The following is a 16,872-nucleotide window of genomic DNA, read 5'->3' as shown; positions in this document are numbered from 1 at the left end:
ATGAATTCTGGAGAGGGGGTGGAAACACTTTGGGACTGTTACAGGCCACTTATGAGAAGAATATAATCATCTCTATTGCTTCTAGCAACTAGCAACAGAAATATTTCACAGCAAACAGAATGTCACAGAGTGGTTGGATAATACTGTTTAAAACAAAAATGTTGTTGTAGGAGGAGATACCAAGAGGTGTATTTCCAGTGTACAATAAGAATTTGACTTCATCAGCTGTCAAAAGTTTATTCCTCTTTTGTTTTCACACACAATGTATGTCAAAATGAATTCTCAGTAATATGCCAGTTTAATTTTAACGCGTGTTGGTATTTACAAAATTGGTGGTACTCTATGAAGAATTGAGTATGTACACATATGAGCAACCAGACAGCAAGTCCCCATTTGGGAATGGACAATGTATATTTGTATGTACACGTATACACAAATAACTATCCCTATATACAGACAATTCATCTTATTGACAGGAAATAGCTCAGCTCTTAGTGTCCAGTCGATGCTGAGCATTCCTGAAAATTGTCATTAACAATGAACTATACACATTGTGCAATTTTGATACAGCTGGTGTCTAAATGTTCATCAAGCAACACATGGTTAAAAGATTTGACATTCCCATGAGTTCTCTTTCTTTCATGTCCTCTCACCATTATTGGTCCCATTCTTCTAGTCACCATGGAAACAAAAGATTCAGTTCCATGGCATCTTTATTATGAGTCCTTCTTGGATTTCCTTTTCTTATTGATTATCTCAAATTAGGCAAACACACGCTTATTTGATCCAAGATCCTCTTTTCTTTTGCATTTCAAGCAATAATTAGTAATATGACTTTGGAGGACATCTGCAATGTCTCAGGTAACGGGGAAGCAGGTGCAGCTGGCTAATTACATTCCTCGCACTCAGTAGAAAACAGCCTTACAAATCTTGAAATAATACACACAATTTCATTACATATTTACACATACACATAGATTTTGGAATTAAATGCTTAATAGCACAACATTAGACATCTCATAGAAACCGAAATGTACCCGAGAAGATCAATGAGAACTAAGGGATTCATTTGCCAGCTCTCACCTTAAGGTCTTCAATTGGCCAAATTATTGGGGACTAGTGTCAGTCAGGATAATGTCTTCCAAACCTAAGCTGTGCCTTGAACTATGTTTTAAGTTCATGATCCTCCTCATGAGTAGCAGAAACTTTGAAAGAGAAAATGAGGGGCAGGTGTTGATGCTTGCTACTTTGAAATTTACTTTGTTGTTTTGGAGTGCCTTCAAATCTTTGCAGGTTTCTGGTGACCCTAAGACAAACCTATCATGGGGGTTTCTTGGCAAGCTTTCTTTGAGAGAGTTTTGCCTTTGATTTCCTCTGAGTCTGAGAGAGTGAGGCATGTCCAGGGTCACCCAATGGGTTTCCATAGCTGAGCAAGGCTTCAACCCCTGGCCTCCAGAGTTGTACTCCAATGCTTAAACCATACACCACTCTTAGGACATTAGAGTAGAAGCTCCAAACAGATGGAGAAGTATGCAAAGCATTGCAGAGGGAAAAAATCTTACAGTTTGGGTGGAAAGGGATATGAGGACTCAAAGTACATGTGCTTTGTCAAAACTATTTGAGGATCCTACTGCGCAGGACCCTGAGTGAGGTCAGCCAGCCATAAAAGGCTCTTTGGGGTTTTGTGCTTAAAAGAGGTCCTCATCCTTTGGCTCCAGAGTTTGGGAATGTAAAACTCCCCAGAATGCAATTCCCAGAAATGCCATTCTTGGCTGGGGGATTCTGAGATTAGAGTTTGAAGAAGTAACTTTCCCAAGCTCTGTGAGTAATAGAGAATCATATAAAAGACTAGGCGATGGGCTTTGTTGTAGATGGGAAGAGAAAAGTCTTGTGACACTTTCAAGACTAACACCTTCTTGGTGGCATATGCTTTCTTTGGGCTGCTGCCCACTTGGGTAGATACATGTGACAAAGTGGGCTCTAGCCCAAGAACACTAATGCCACAATACATTTGGTAAACATCATTCTGCAAGAGAAGCAGGAAAGGACTCTAGAAACTGGAGAGGAAAACAGGAAGAAGTATGTCAGTTGTGAAAGTGGACTTGTCCTTTGGGGAGAACCAGGCGTCATCCTACAGCCTGGCTACTTGAATTTACCATCTTTCTAGAGTGCTAGAAACAAACTATCTCTTCCCTTTCTAACCTCAAGAAGGATGGAATATTAAAAATTGTGCTTGGAGTCAATGTGTTACTACTCTCTGAAAAATCACCTTGAACTTAGAGTAAATGCGCCTTTGTTTGTGACTCCTATCATTTTTCTTTCCCTTAAGATTGGGCAGTTGCCCCTGAAATATGTACCGGTATTAAGCTTTACTAAAAAATAGGTGCCCTACCCAGGTATGATGGGACTGCTACATCCATCAGCCCTGGGCTGAGGGGCAATGGGGACTATAGTTCAACACCAATTGGAGAATCACACATTCCCCACCACTTCCTCTTTTGCAAAGCATTCACTGAATGTTGGGGAACCCTGAACATAAACCTAACTAGAGGCCACATTCTCAACAATAAGCCTCACTAGTAGAATAGAAACAAACAACGGTAAGGTGCTTCTTTTGATATGCAAGATAAGAAAATGATAAGCAGCTTAAATTTGAAAGGTGTACTGCAAACAAACAAATGCCTTAGCTCATGATTTGGCTTCACCTGCATAGTAACATAAATAATAGGGGATGGGACCAAAACTGCAGACTTCAGATCCAGATCAGAGTTCACAAATGCCCCTAAGGGAGGATTTTGTTTCACTTATATGAGAAAAAGGAGAAGAGGGAGATCAGTACGTTTCTTCTGTGTTGGAGAATGGTTTGGGGGAGAATCACATTACAGATAGCTTGACCTTGCAAAAATGATTGGATCTGTAGTGAGATTTGGACCCTCCACTATTATATTGCAAGCTCCAAGGAAAGGAGATTTCAGCAGTAAATTCAGTAGCTGAGCCACGAACAATCTGCTTACAAAGCGTGATCCTCCTTCAAATAGTTCTTCCAGTTCTATCTTTCACCTTTCTTCTCTGGGTTTATATGCACAATATCTTCATATTTACACACCCTCATGCTGCATGCTCTTAACACCCATTCTGGGTATAGCACAGTGTTATGAAGTTTATAGAAACAATGCAAAAGATAGCTGCAGAAATATGTACATCTATAGACATTATTCTAACAGCTGCAATGATGTCATGGAAGTTGACTAGGTCTTCATCTTCCTCCCCTAAGAATGCATACTTTGTTCACATTTTTGGTGATTATTGTATAATTCACTGCTATTCACAATAGTTGTACATTTGTGTTTCAAATAAACAGCAGCAACAAATCTGGTGGAAGAACTGTATTCTTGCAAGCATGCACTATAGTAAATCCAATGCTGGAAAAATACAGTATTTTAACATTAAGCTAACAATTGGGGACAAAATATGCCATATTTACTACTAGGAAAAGACAGACTTGAAAGTCCTTCCTTGAAATGGTGTGTTACAGTTTAATTTCCTGTTCTACTTGGAAAATATAAGTCCTTCCTGTATCTAAAATCAACGCAAATCAAACTGAATGTTGAAAATAAGAACATTTTGTTGTTGTCCTACAGGATAAATTCATGGAGTTAACTGGTTGTATATCCCACTTTTACAAACCACCCTGTCAATGGGTATAACCAGAATCTCAACCTAGAGCCCTCATTCATCCTTATTTGGGTGATATAGAATAGAATCCAGTGAAAAGTCTTTTCACCTGATGCCCGCATTGTCCATCTCCTAGTCTAATTATTAATCCAAAACATCGCTATCTATCAAATAAGACTCAGTTTTAAGGCTTTTTCCAATGATAGCAGGTGGATCCCATATCAATAGGATGGTGGATCCACTGTGAGTTTTGTCTGAACTGTAAAGGGCCTATCCATAGGAGATAAGGTCCAGCACTTCAGATAGCTCAGATGAAATCCCACCATGGATTTGCCATCACACTGATATGGAGGCCGCCAGCCATTACTGGCCTTTTCGAGGATTTCACATTATAATCCACACTATAGTTTCATGGTTGTACAGAAATGAGTAGACAACATGAATATTTTCTACTGCTTAAGAGTAATGCACCATTGTGAACTACCTTCATCATTCTTGCTAATGCCAGAGGAGCCTGAATATTTTTGCTTATGTTAGAGAAGCACTGAATATTTTGTCTATCTGATATATTGGCCTATGAAGAACAGGGTTTAGGCTTGCTTGCCAATTGCAGTCATGATTTTAGGGTCACAAGCTAGGAACATAGCCCTGGTCAATGCATGAGCTGCAATGAGACAGCAGAATGGGCCTGATAAAGTGAAGGGGGTGCATGTTTTATTTTTATTTTTTTTAAAGCCAAAGCAAATCACCACATCAGAGAGCTGCAGCACACCACCCCAGTCTATTCTAGTGCAAAGTGATTGTCATATCAAAAATGGGATCTTCTAGCTGCCATTTGAAATGGTGCAAACCATTATTTCACCACTTCAATGTTCTTTCTCCTTTCACTCTCAATGTGAGCCAAGCACCACTGTGCATATGCATAAAACCACATCACTGACACAGAAGAGAGAGGTTTCAAGAGACTCCCAATGTAGAGGTGCCAAAGTGATGAGAGGAAAAAATGAAGAAGAAAAAACCTAAAGTGAAGAAAGCTGAAAAACAGTTTTGTGATGTGATTGTGGATAAATGATAGAGAATGCTCAGTGAATGGGTAGGAAATGGAGTACAATGGATAAGGGCAGAAATGGCCAACTGAAGCAATGAACAGGAGCATTCCAAACTAAAATATTTTGTTGCAGGTCTCCCTTGATCTTTTCTCATCCTGTTGCATGTATAACCAAAGACAAGATAAAAGAGGATTCAGGCACACTCATATTATGCTTGGCCCGGGATTTAGCCAAGCATTGTCCAGTAGTGTTTCCTAAATAGACATTGTGGGAAACTCAGCTATAGACATTGTGGGAAACCAAGAGGAAAGAAGAATGACACTGAGCACACACTGCGTGCCCTGAGTAGGAACCATCAAATTCTTAGGGCTGGGGACAGGAGAGGCATTTTACAGGAATCGGATGTTATAAGAACTAATACATTTTCTTGTAACAGATCCAAGATAAGCAGCCCTTTTACACTACATAGCTATAACGCCATGATTCTATTTTTAATTGCCATGGCTACCTCTTATGGAATCATGGGATTTGTAGTTTGGTGAAGCACTAAAACTCTCTGGCTGAGAATTCTAAATGGCCCTGAACCTTCAATCCAAGAATGATGTAGGAGTTAAAGTGGAAACATAGTGTAGTGCAAAAGAGCCCTAAGTTAGTATAGCAACAACTAAATTATATACCTTTCAACAGCCAACACTGTTTTACCGCCTTCCTTTTCCTTTCCTGTTTTAAAATCACTCTCCTATCATTTCACCCACTTATTGCTTCCTGAGCTGTTTTTGCAAAAGATGGAGTAATATACACAAAGCCACTTCTCCAAATTATAATCAACCTGTTTGCTTTAGCAGAATTTGGGGGAGAGATGTTATTGTAGTATATCTGGTTTGCACATGCATAATTCCTGCTTAATTTTTGAACTGCCTGAGAAGATCTTCTGAACTGAGGCCATCTTCTATGTTGCACAGTGCTCCTCTTGCTTGGGAAGATAGTCAGCATCCTCCCCAATAGCCCCAATGATGCTTCCCCACATTTGTCTGAAGCATCCAGGCAGGATGATGCAAGAGGTTTTTGAGGCGCTTGTTTATCCAAGGCTAAGCTCATAGAGTACTCCTTTCATGCTCATCGGGGATATTTGCTACAAGTGTGCCCTTGACCCATGAATAGCTTCTCCACAATCTCATCAAGCAACACCTACTAAAATGTTCGTGGATTGCAATCTGAACACAGCACAGGCAAATCTCACAAGATGAAGGTGTGAGGAAGCCCCTGCCTTAAACCTGCAGATCTTGTCATCCTTATTTCAGCATTCATCATAATGCTCCTGTCTTACCATCTGCTCCTTCCCACCTGCTGTGGGCTGCAGCTTCAGCTCTGCACCACAACGCTCTGCAAAGGTATACATGGTTAAGAAGAGAGCTCTAGCCCTATTCTTGGGCGAGGCCAGATTCGTCAGTTAGTTGTGCTGCTGGCTTCCAGCTGCTGCGATAACAGTTCAGGTTACCTACACAGTGTCTGGGCTGCAATATGATAGGCAAAACAATAGCACATTAAATTTAATGTACAATTAAATGTGCCCATTTGACCTTGGTACGAGAGAAGGGTGCAACTTTTTTTAGTATCTCCTGCTTATTCTTGGCTTCCTCTCTCCCTCTGCCCTAAGATGTTCACAATGGCTCAGTCCTAAAACACCATACGAGTTATTACAACTAACATAGCTCAGTGGTGATGATGACAGGATTGTGCTGTTTTTATTATGCAATGCCTACACTGATGCACTGTTATCAAAATTCCAGCATATAAAATTAAACTATGTTTGATATTCATAACCTGAATTTATATTTATGTTTCCTAGTTTCAAGGTGGCCATTTGTTGTTTTTTGAAGCGTGCAAATACAGTGGGCCCTCCTCATTCACTGAGTATGCAGGACCCTCACGAAAATGAGAAGACTTCAAATAAAACAAACCCCTTTATAACATGACAGACTCTATGGACTCTTCTACAAGAGATTCATAGAGAGAACACCTCTCTCAGTCCATAGGTCCTCAGCATGATTCTATGTACAACTTCTGCTAGAAATCGCCCATACAATCACAATGAAGTACCTACAAATGCCTAGAGGAATGTTCTCTCTAGGAATCTCTGGCAGAAGTTGACTATGGAATCATGCTGGAGGACCATGGGATTCCTTGAGAGAACATATTAATCTGCAAAACCGAAACCTGTAAATGTGTTTAGGCTGACTGAATAGTGAAGGCCTACAAAGTAGATAGATCTCATCTAGGTCATCTGCTAGGGCTTCCTCTTAATTGATTTGATAGGCTATAGTAGAGAAAATAGGGATATCGAGCAGCCCAGCCTTACAATCCATGAGACTACGGACAGCCTTTTCTTGTCATTTTAACCTCTCCAGAAGGTGCAGATATTCCTAAAGTTCTGACCAGTAATGGTCCTTTTGCAAAGTCACTAGCCAGAACCCAGATCAAGTGAGATACAGTTTAACCAACTGCAAGTGACTGCCAGCCACCATCAATGGGATGGAATAGGCAGTAGATCAACAGCTGTAAGAACACATCTAAACCATCATGAAATGCAAAGCTGTATAGCTATGTTGGGTTCTATGTCAGGAGAAAAGCAGGATAAAAATAAAATAAATTCAAGCTGCAATTCATCTCCTGCCAACCTTTTAGTTAGTTAGTTAGTTAGTTAGTTCTCCACTTCCAGGTTTCACTTCTCTTTCCTCTCTTCAAGCTGCTCTTTTTCCGAGATACTGTTCATTCATTTGGTGGAAAATAAAGCTGACACTGAACTCACATTGTTGCACTTTGGCACCAATTCACCCTGAATATTCCTAACTTGCCTTGAGAGATAATTAAAAACTATCAGATCATGGTCTATGAAAGATAACTCTAATCCAAGGGTGAAGTGTTCCTTCACTGAAGAAAACATGGATGACAAGTTGGTTTTACTGTAAATTACCACCACGTTAGCCTTGACCTATGGCAACCTTAGGCATGAAAGACCTTTCACATCAATAGCCTACTCAGGTCCAGCAATCTCAGAGCTCTGGATTCCTTAACTGTCCATCCACATGTAATGCAAACTCCCAATTTCTCCTACTGCTTCCTATTTTACCTAGCACCATAAATCTTCCTAATAAGTCATATTACCTCATTATATGACCAAATACATAAATGAGTATCAATCTGTAAAAAGGTAGGATTAAAAGTTCAAACTCTACCATTTTAAGAGGAAGATAAAGGTGGGCATGAAAACAAGTGTGGTCTGGAATCATGAAAAGGTAGTGGTGGCAGAAAAGCAAGTGAAATTCAATGAAATGTAGTATTTGATGTTGGTAGGATACAGCTAAATGTAATGGTAAAAACAAGCACTTTATACCTCTCTCTACAGTGTTTGGTTTCATGCTCACAATTCAGTAATGAACCTGGGCCTAACAATAATTATCCCCAGTCACTATGGAAAGCCAGTAGGTTTATGTCTGGTCCCCTTGCTCCCTGGGGGCCCTGTGGATTTTGCTCCATAATTACATCAAGACTGAATCCGGGGGAAGTCCCTGAAGAAACATCCGGTCTCCCGACCCTCCTCCAGTGCATTTTTGCATAGACTGATTTGCCCTAATCTACAGGACAGGCAGTCTGTCCTGCCTAAATCTTTAAACAAGTATATTTCTTCCTTTATATTGATGGAGGGGCGGAGAGGACAGAATATTTTTAGCCATGGCTTAAGGCAATAGGAAGGATTATTCCATCCCTGCTCACTGCAATGAAAGATATTCCAAAATTAGCCTTTTAAATTCATAGCATACTTGAAGAGAAAGTAATTAGAGATGTAATGTCAAGCTATTCCTTTGTCAGCATTCTACAAGAAGGGTACAAGGCACTATGAGGTTGGCGAACCGAAATCCTGCAATGCAAGCTCCAGGACTATTAATAGAGTTTTAAGGGTACTAAAGCCCCTTCAAATCATATATGGTTAGAAAGGCCATCACAGTGGGCTTGCTTGTTTTTTTCTTTATACATGTCAGTGTTGTTTGATGCTTTTTGAATCTTTATAGCACACATTGCAGTTACTGTTAAAGGCAAGAAGATAAGTTCTTTCCTTGGCATGAGTGGGCAGCAAGCACGTAATCTAAGAAATTTAGGAGTTTAAGTACAATAATTTAACATTAGGATTGTAAATCCACTTTCATGGGAATTAGGGCATAAAAAGCCAATGAAAGTGGAAAAAACACTATCTTTAAAACCTGAGATAATACCTCTCTAGGTCATCCAGTTGACTTTATATTCAACCTCTCTGGAAGCTGACCATAAAATTATCCTGCCAACCTAGAGATATCTAGAGAGGTGTTCTCTCTAAGAATTCTTAGGTCTTCCAGCATGTTTCTATGGACAGCTTTTGGCAGAAACTGGTCAGAGAATCACCCTGGAGAACCAAGAGATTCCTAGAGAAAAACATGTTAATCAAATCCATGAATTATCAAATCTGCAAATGGAGGACCAACTGTATATGTTCTATGCTCCAGCAAAGGACTGGACAAAAGACCTGGACAAAGTACTAGTTTGGCACATAGATGTCTTAACATCTTCTTACACTGAGATTGTTGTGGTATTCATTTCCCTCTTGATGGAAACACTTATTTCATTTGGAACCAACATACACATCCAGGATGGCTTGCTAAACTCAATGGATTTGTATAGAGTTCACCATATGGTCAAGTAGGATAGTGATCACTTCAGCATGTATCTGCCTTGCAACTCAATCTGTATCCTTCCTCACTCCCACCTTGTCCCGCAGAGCTGCTAAAAGTGAGCCAAATGTAGCACAATAAGGAAAGGACAGAGCTAGATGCTAATAAGTTGGCTTTATGATCAAACCCACTCTGAAGCCATGCTTTCCCAAGTTCTGAATTCAGTGTAAAGCCATCTGTTAAGGGTGCTTTGATGGTGTCTTCCTACATGGTTAGGGGTTGGACTGGATGGCCCTTGTGGTCTCTTCCATCCCTATCATTCTGTGAAAACATCTCAGCACACATTCTTACTTTTGTATGGTGAATTGTTGACCCTAACTGGATTCTTCCACCATGAGGCAAAATGAGCACTAGTAAGCAAGATGCCCAAAGGGATGCTTACAGGATCCAGCTTATTGTTTGTCATGGTGAATTTGAATTGTACTCCCTTATCAGCAGAGTTTCTTACTACTCTAGAGTCTATACTATGTACGATATAATTTAAAAAATACATAGGCAATAAACTGGATCCAAATTTAGCCATATGCAAATAAGCTGGCAGCAACAGACTTCTTTGCCTTTCTTTCTCAAGGCAACACTTCCAGCCTTCTTAAAAGGCTGCAAAAGTGCAACTGATGAGAAAAATGGATTTTGGTCACAGAGTTTTTCTTGTTTATTTCAAATGCAACTTTCTTGTGATATTGGTAGCAAAATGGACCTCTCCTGACCCTGGAGAGTTGAAGCTACAGCAGTGAAAGTCTGCCAACCCCAGGGCAACAATTTGTAAAATCTGTCTATTGCTATAGTCCACTTGCTCAAAAACAAATTCTGCTGCCATATAACACTCTGTTAACTGCAGGGAACATATGGACCTCTGGACTTTGTTGGACAATTCTGCCTAGTGCTCTAGCTAGCATATCTGGTAGTGAGAGAATGACCAGAACTGCAGTCCACCAAAATCTGGAATGTGTTCACCTCTCATCTAGAAGGACATGTGAACTCTCTTTAGTCTAAGAACATTGGGTTCACCACATGACAAAGATACCAACAGAAACCTAAACTCCTAAGCCATGCATTGCACTTATTCACATAAAGTCAACTCTTCAGCTGCTGTTGACAGCTGACAGAGCTCTATTAAGACCTATTTTCAAAGGACAAAATTGCCCACACCTGAATAAATTACTTTGGGCTGGCATTATTGCATAATCCCATGCACTTCCAGAAGCAACATTAAATATTTGAAGCCAGATAAGGTCCAGGTCAATACAGGTTCAGATAAACTCATCAACACTCTGTAACTTCTCATCTTAGTTGCAAATTTCAACTAGTCTACATTTTTAAGTAGCATGAGTAACCTCTGTGGTCTCTGTGAGCTTATATATTTGTATATCAAATATTTGCATAACATTTGCTTGACATTATCATTCGAAGATCCTTTAATCACAAACATGCCCAAATATTTCACTTTCACTGGGTCAGCTGTAAATCTCAGATAATGATACCAACTATTAATTAATTACCAGTTATACCCAACATGCAGAAGACAAGTGGGCACTTTTCATTTCATCCTCGTCAATGTGTACATTCATGCAAGCAAACACTTGCCTTACTTATCAAATTTGTGTTCAGCATACATCATTCCCAAGCCTATTGTTTTTCCCTCCCTCTTATATGTTCATTACTCTCCTTCAAGCCACTGGAGAATCTAGAAATACTACAAATAGATACACTCTATGGTCTACTTAAGAAAATAGATAGATATATATTTGTATTAAATATTAAGTTCCATGCAACAAATATCCATGCAGCTGTACTGTAATACTGGTTAAATTTCATTGCAGTATAAATATATTCTAGGCCACAGCTTAGTTGCTCCAGCATTTGAAACAAGATGCTTTTCAGTTCTGAATATGTCAGTGACCCCCAAACCAGCAAAGAATGCATGTGTTATTATAAAAAAAATGTCTCCAGGCTCTTGATGTATCTCTACCAAAGCAACAAAAAATGTCCTACTAAACAGTGCCTCCCGCGAGCCTTACACTGACATGCTGCAGTGGATGAATCCAATGCAGCATTTTTGGTTCAGAAGCATGACCCTGCACAGCATATTCTCCCTTTGGCATTTCTGATCTGGAAATCTGAACCTTAAAGTAATTTGGACGGATGTTCCATTAATTAAACTATGCATGACCTTTTGTATAATTCCTGAAGCTTGAAAGCTAGAAGTATAGTTGCATACTATTTCCTGGGGATATATTTTTGCATGGATTGAGTTCTGTATTACATGATACATATCTTGTTTGCACTTGTTCATTATTGTGGTTTACATGGGGAGATGGTTGCTCTTGTTTTTCTCCAGTGCCTTTCATTTGATAATGTGACATGGTTTTGTCTTAAATGCTCCATATACTCAAAAATCTGTGTTGGAAAAGAAAAAGTTGCATGAAAGCTTTTTGAGCATCAAATGTTAAAAAGAGTCACTTACACAACTATTGCTTTCCATGCATAACCAGTACATATTGTAGAACATATTGTATTAGCTACAATGCAAGGTATTATGCAACGTTTGCAATTGTTCCATTTTTTAAATATATGTTATTAGGGTTGTCTTGCTTTTACCCCCTCATCACCTAGACATCAGTTAGCATTTTGGTTATATTAACATAGTTTGTGTTAGCTAGGGTGCAATTGGCTGTTTTCAAGTTCTCCTCTCTAAAGTCCTCATTGCTATTATTCACACCTTCTTGTATCTCCATGTAATCAGACTTACTAATAGTGGAGGCACTTCTGCTTTTCTTTAGGTCAGGGGAAGAAGGGATCTTTGGGCAGCTGGTAACTTGCAAGTACTGAGCTTGCTCCTCTCCCTCTGTCTCACGGTGATAGAAGTAGTTGAAATTGGACACTATAACCGGCACTGGTAAGGCAATTGTTAATACACCTGCAATGGCACACAAAGAGCCAACTATTTTTCCACCTATGGTTGTGGGGACCATGTCTCCATAGCCAACTGTTGTCATGGAAACCACGGCCCACCAAAAAGCATCAGGGATGCTGGGGAACTGAGATTCGCTCTCATCAGCCTCTGCAAAGTAGACAGCACTGGAGAACAGGATGACACCAATGAAAAGGAAGAATATCAAAAGGCCTAGCTCCCTCATGCTGGCCTTAAGGGTTTGCCCCAGAATCTGCAATCCCTTGGAGTGTCTGGAAAGTTTGAAGATCCTGAACACCCTCACCAGACGGATCACTCGAAGGATGGCGAGAGACATTGCTTGCTGGCCTTGTTGGCCATCTTCTGGTTTATCAGCCAGTTCTGTTCCGAGGGTAATGAAATAGGGAATGATGGCCACAATGTCAATAATGTTCATAATATTGGTAAAAAACCCAGCTTTGCTTGGGCAGGCAAAGAATCTCACCAGGAATTCAAAGGAAAACCAAATGATGCAAAGAGTCTCAACTATAAAGAAGGGATCTGTGAATGTGGTTGGCTGATGAGACCCCATTGTGCTGTTGGGGTAAAGGCTTGAGCTGCTACTGCTGCTATGCATGTCTTCATTCTCATCCCGGAACACAGGCAAAGTTTCCAGGCAGAAGCTTACAATTGAAATTAAAATGACCATGACAGAGACAATTGCTATAATCCTGGCAGGTCCAGAGCTTTCTGGGTACTCAAAGAGAAGCCACACTTGTCTTTGAAACTCATTCTCTGGTAAAGGCCGTTCTTCTTCCTTGATGTAACCTTCATCCTCCCGGAACATCTCCATAGCTTCTTCTCCAAGTTCATAAAACCTAATCTCTTCTGAGAAGATGTCCAAGGGCACATTGACAGGCCTCCTTAACCTGCCACCTGATTGGTAGTAGTACAAAATAGCATCAAAACTGGGTCTGTTACGATCAAAGAAATACTCATTCCGGAGAGGGTCAAAATATCTCATTCTTTTTTTAGGGTCTCCTAACAAGGTATCTGGAAACTGAGCAAGTGTCTTCAGCTGTGTTTCAAATCGCAGTCCAGAGATGTTAATGACCACCCTCTCACAACATTCATGGTCAGTTTCTGGGTTGTAGGTGTCCTGAGGGTGACCAGGCAAAGCTGCTGCTTCATCTGTGGGGTCTCCAGTAGCAACGGTCATATTTAGGCCTTTAATCTAAATGTTCCTGAATTTCTGGCGGTGGGATGAGGTTCACAGGGATTCTAATATCTGCTGGGAGGGTATGCACATGGGCTCTGAAGTGGCTCATGAAAGCGTGGAAAGGAGATCAAAAAAGCCTGCCCACCTGAAAAAAAGGAATAAATAATGTGAGCATTTCCCCATACTTTCTTAGCAATGTGTACAGACACACAAGCAGACATTGCTTTGGTTGATTTTAATTCCCCCTACTTAGTGTGGCCTTTTAAAAAATTCTCTGGTCTCCCTACGTCACACCATTTACAAAATATTTAAAGATGCAAGAAGAAATGTTGAAATCACTTGCAATCAGCACATCCCAACATGTTTTCCCCAACAACCAAGTGAAAGAAAGAACTTCAAAGACTTTGTTATGCATTAAGGCATTAAGATCTCCTCATGCAACACCTGGGACTCCTGCATTCACCTCTAGGAATACCCCAAGGGTTCGGTTATAGAGTTAAGCATCAAACACTCTGTTGCATCAAACAGAACTTGCACACTTGAGGTGATGCTTTCTTGATTCAATCTTTGGGATGATTCGTCCAGTCTGGCTGTCCCCGTTCCCCCCCCCCCCCCAATTGCCATTCCCACTCTGAGCTGTTTTTAAGTTTGCAAGTATTGTCACCATAGCTCTCTTCTCTTGCTGCATTTCTGCGCTGAAGCACCTCTCCTACAGTTGCCTAAAGAATAATAGCAAGTGAAAAACAACTCGCATTACCTGACAGAGGATAACACTGTATTTCACGCGTCAATTATCTGACCTTAGAGAAAACACAGAGACTGGTTTCCAAGATTCCCATAAGTTTGTTGGACAACATGGTGAGTCATGAAGGAAGAAAGAACGAAAGAAAGAAAGAAAGAAAGAAAGAAAGAAAGAAAGAAAGAAAGAAAGAAAGATCTTGAATGAGGAGGTTATATCTACTAACAGGGTGGGGAATGGACAGAGGCTGTTGTAGTCTCTTCTTCAGGGCAGTCTGTGACCTGAAAGGCTTCTGTATGATAGTAGGAAGATGCCATACTCAGCAAAAACCTGATGTCCCCAATGTCCTCAAGAGGTGTGACGTTGCCTGGAAAAGCAGCCTTAAGATAGAACTGGAAAGGCTTTACAACAACATCTGCAAAGACCCAGTTTTCAAATGCAGTCTTTCCCTCACTGAGCTCCATTGCAGACTCTAGCTATACTGTGTGAAATGAGCAAAGCATTTGTGGCAGCATGAAAACAGAGCCTCATCCTTCTCCATTCTCTCTGTCACACACATGCACACACACATGCATGCACAAAACACATGCACACAGTGTTATATATTGTTTCAAGGTAGAGAAGCAGTAATCTACACACCCTTCCTCCTTTGTGTTGTTCACGCAGCCCGGCTGGCGCAGGCTCCTCCGCAGTGTGGTCTCCCTCTCCCCTGGTCTTCCTTCTCAGCAAAAGAAGCTGCCTGCCACACAGAGCTCACCCAGCTGCAGCTGGGTCCACATCAAAGAGGCACTGGACTCCATTCTGTGTGCAGGACATATCCTGAAAACCCTTGGTCCTATGCACCTGAAGCATCCCCCATGTGGGTTCAAGGGCTCAGCCAGAAATCTCCCCTGAGATCCCCAGCATCTCAACACAATGCTGCATTGCCAGCTGTCCAGCCTCTGGCTTGGTCTAAGTGGAGGCTTGGTCCCCTGATAGCCACGGGAGGCTATTCAGTTCTCTTCTTGGGTGTCTTGTTTTTCCCCTCTTCTTGTTGCTAAGCCCAACCAAAGATTTTTTCCTTCCCCAAGAGAGACTCCCTGGCATCCCATCCTCAGCAGCAGACAGCCGCCTTCCTTACCCACTCACAGTCAGGATTCAAGAACTAAAGGAGGGGAGGCAAGTGAAATACCATCTTTTAGTCTGAGTGCCTAATACAGAGATTTTTCTAAGCACCTGACCTGTTATCCTTCTCCATGCCCTACACCAACACCATCCTTTCAGGCTAGGTTTCAAAGGCTCCTTTCACTGGATTTTCCTTCTGTTGCCTGATTCCTAGCCTCCCTTCTCCTTATGCATTAGAAAAATAGTACAACCCTGTCAAAGCTTGCAGCCTTCAACTGCTATACTTAACCCCTGGTTTACCAAAGCAAAATCATACAAGGTTATCATATGGTCCTTTCTCTCCTCCTCCCCCCTCCCCCCTCCTCCCTCCTCCTCCTTTGAATTGCTAAGAGAATCCATCCCCCTTGGGCTCTGAGGGTTTTTAAGGCAATATTTCTGAATGCAAAATGGGAAGTGTCGTTTACAACCATCCCTATGTGCACAAAATGGAACAAAACAAAATAAACCTGATTTTTAGACGTATGTTTCCTTGGCTTAATAGAGAACAATTTCACAATGTTTCATTAGCCAAAAGGAGGAATGGCTAGAATCTTCAGGCAGGTTAATTATTATTTTCTCTGCGACATAAATTTCCACATCTTCATAATTATGGAAATGTTTATCACATAATGTTCACAGTGCCATCTCAGTTTAACATCTATCATGCACTTTCCTCCCTCTCCTGCCTATACTATATTTCAGTATTTCATGCAGTCTTGCCTTAGTGGATGGAAAGAAAAAAATGTTTGGTGCTTCATGCAAAGGGAATTGGATAATAAAGATTTATTGGGGTCCTTATAGGAGGTGATGAAGCACATCAGGTAAATGCATGCAAAGGGGAACCTGGCTCAAGCCATAACTAGTGCAGGCATGAGGCATTCCACATGCTACAGGGTGTTTAGTATAATTTCCAAAAGGGCATGCATGAAGGAAAAGGCCATGTTGGATTTACCCTTTTCAATCTAAATATGAAGGATCCATTTTCACAGTTTGTGACAAACCTCTATTTAATTTGGGGGGGGGGGGGGTAGAAGGTGAGAAGCTTCCTACAATTGGTTCTGCAGCTAGGCATGCAGGGAATACATAACAAGCTTTCAGTGCTGTGGTGCCCCTCCTTACCTGCAGATACAGGAAGCTAAGCTTAAAGGGGACAGAGCTTAGAGACAAAAAGGAAATGGAGAAAGAACTCCACAATTCTTCATAACAAGCTAATGAACTAGAAAAGCTTGGGTGTTCTTTCCCCCCCAGGAAGGAATCTCTTAGGAATAATTCAGCAAGAAATCTGGTGATCTATTGAGAACTGCTGATGTTGGTTTTACTGAAACACCCGTCTCTTATATTATGTTGTTGAAAGCTATCCATTAACATGGTAAAAGCATAGAAGTGATAGCATT

General features: G+C 40.8%; 1 protein-coding gene across 1 annotated transcript; it reads right to left on the bottom strand.

Annotated features, from left to right (window-relative positions):
* Window positions 1-221: 221 nt before the first annotated feature.
* Window positions 222-15,742, bottom strand: KCNA2 (potassium voltage-gated channel subfamily A member 2). The gene is made up of 2 exons (XM_060773272.2): window positions 14,975-15,742; window positions 222-13,741 (listed from the first exon to the last, which is right to left on the bottom strand). Exon 2 carries the CDS (start codon window positions 13,594-13,596, stop codon window positions 12,097-12,099), a length of 1,500 nt encoding a protein of 499 aa, XP_060629255.1. The 5' UTR covers window positions 13,597-13,741; window positions 14,975-15,742; the 3' UTR covers window positions 222-12,096.
* Between the last annotated feature and the right edge of the window lie 1,130 nt (window positions 15,743-16,872).

This window comes from Anolis sagrei, chromosome 4 (genome assembly GCF_037176765.1).
Source record: "Anolis sagrei isolate rAnoSag1 chromosome 4, rAnoSag1.mat, whole genome shotgun sequence".
NCBI lineage: Eukaryota > Metazoa > Chordata > Lepidosauria > Squamata > Dactyloidae > Anolis > Anolis sagrei.
The sequence above is the reverse complement of the archived record's forward strand: the minus strand, read 5'-3'. Positions and strand labels throughout refer to the sequence as shown.